Source organism: Miscanthus floridulus, chromosome 3, assembly GCF_019320115.1.
Source record: "Miscanthus floridulus cultivar M001 chromosome 3, ASM1932011v1, whole genome shotgun sequence".
Classification (NCBI taxonomy): domain Eukaryota; kingdom Viridiplantae; phylum Streptophyta; class Magnoliopsida; order Poales; family Poaceae; genus Miscanthus; species Miscanthus floridulus.
Genome location: NC_089582.1, coordinates 81,016,323 through 81,017,809, shown reverse-complemented (window position 1 = coordinate 81,017,809; position 1,487 = coordinate 81,016,323). Strand labels below are relative to the sequence as shown.

General features: G+C 51.5%; 1 protein-coding gene across 1 annotated transcript; it reads left to right on the top strand.

The window, feature by feature from the left end:
* Positions 1-859: 859 nt before the first annotated feature.
* On the top strand, positions 860-1,174 carry LOC136543935 (uncharacterized). The gene has a single exon (XM_066536246.1). It carries the CDS (start codon positions 860-862, stop codon positions 1,172-1,174), a length of 315 nt encoding a protein of 104 aa, XP_066392343.1.
* Positions 1,175-1,487: the final 313 nt, after the last annotated feature.

Here is a 1,487-nt window from a genome sequence, read left to right as displayed (position 1 = left end):
AGCGACCCGACGACCGACGCCATAGCTACCGCCGCTACGACGATCGCAGTCACCATCGGGACAGTGGCCGTGAACAGCCAGAAGGGTCCAAATCTAATCAATATCGCCGCCGCCGACCAGACCACATTGTTGCCGCCATTGACAAACCTCACACCAAGCGCAACTACAATGAGCAGTACAAGAAGATCCTCAAAGGCACGTGCCCTCTCCACAAGAACAGCAAGCACAAGATGAAGGACTGCCTCGGCTTGGCTAAGGAGTTCTAGGCTAAAAAGCCAGACAATGACAACAATGACAGAGCTAGAGGCCATCGACCACCTAGGGACATCAACAACACCTTCTAAGATCACAACAAAGTGGTCTCCACCATCTTCGGGGTCCTCACCGCCATCGAGAGCAGAAGATATCGAAAGCTCACCGCCCATCGGGTGCTCGCCATCAATGCGGAAGACTTCATCGCCAACCCTAGTTATCGCCCTAGTCTGAGGTCCCCATCACCTTCAGCAGGGCTAACCAGTGGGTGGACATCCCTTACATAGGGCATTTCCCCCTTGTTCTTGATGCAACTATCAGGAAAGTGTTTTTTAGGAAAGTACTCATAGACAGCGGAAGTGCTCTAAACCTCCTCTTCGCCGGAGCCCTAAAGGAGCTAGGCCTTGGGATAGGAGACCTCACACCCTCTGACTCCTCCTTATGGGGAATGGTACCTGACAGGGCATCCAAACCACTTGGAGAGATCACCCTCCTAGTATAGTTCGGCACTGCTAGCAACTACCATGTCGAGCACATTAACTTCTACATCGCCGACTTCAACACCGCCTACCATGCCATACTTGGCTAGCTAGCTCTGGCCAAGCTCATGACCATACCACACTATGCCTATCTAGTGCTGAAGATACCTTCGCCCATAGGAGTACTGGCCCTATGGGCCAACCTCTCCATTGCCTACACCTGCGAGACAGAGAGTCTCGCCCTCGTCGAAGCCACCGACCTCTCCATCCAGATGGCTAGCATGGTCACCGATGCCAAGACGGCGCCCATCGATGACCTAGAAATCCTAGCGCTGGAGCCTCCATGTGCCTCCGCCAAGTCCAAGGAAACCAAGGAGGTCGGCCTCGGCCTCGATGACCCCTCCAAGATTGTCAAGATTGGGGCTCACCTCGACCCCAAATAGGCAAGCGCGCTCGTCTCGTTCCTATGTGCCAATGCCAACGTGTTTGCTTGGAAACCTATAGACATGCCAGGGGTACCACGGGAGAAGATCAAGCACTCCTTGAATGTCTTGCCGACCACCAAACTGATCAAGCAGAAACTCTGACAATTTGTGCCAGACAAGAAGGAGGCTACTAGGGTAAAAATAAAATGGCTCCTAGCCACCAGATTTATTAAAGAAGTGTATCATCCTATGTGGTTAGCAAACCCTATTCTTGTTCAAAAAAGAATAAAGAATGGAAAATATGTGTTAATTACACTAATCTCAACAAACA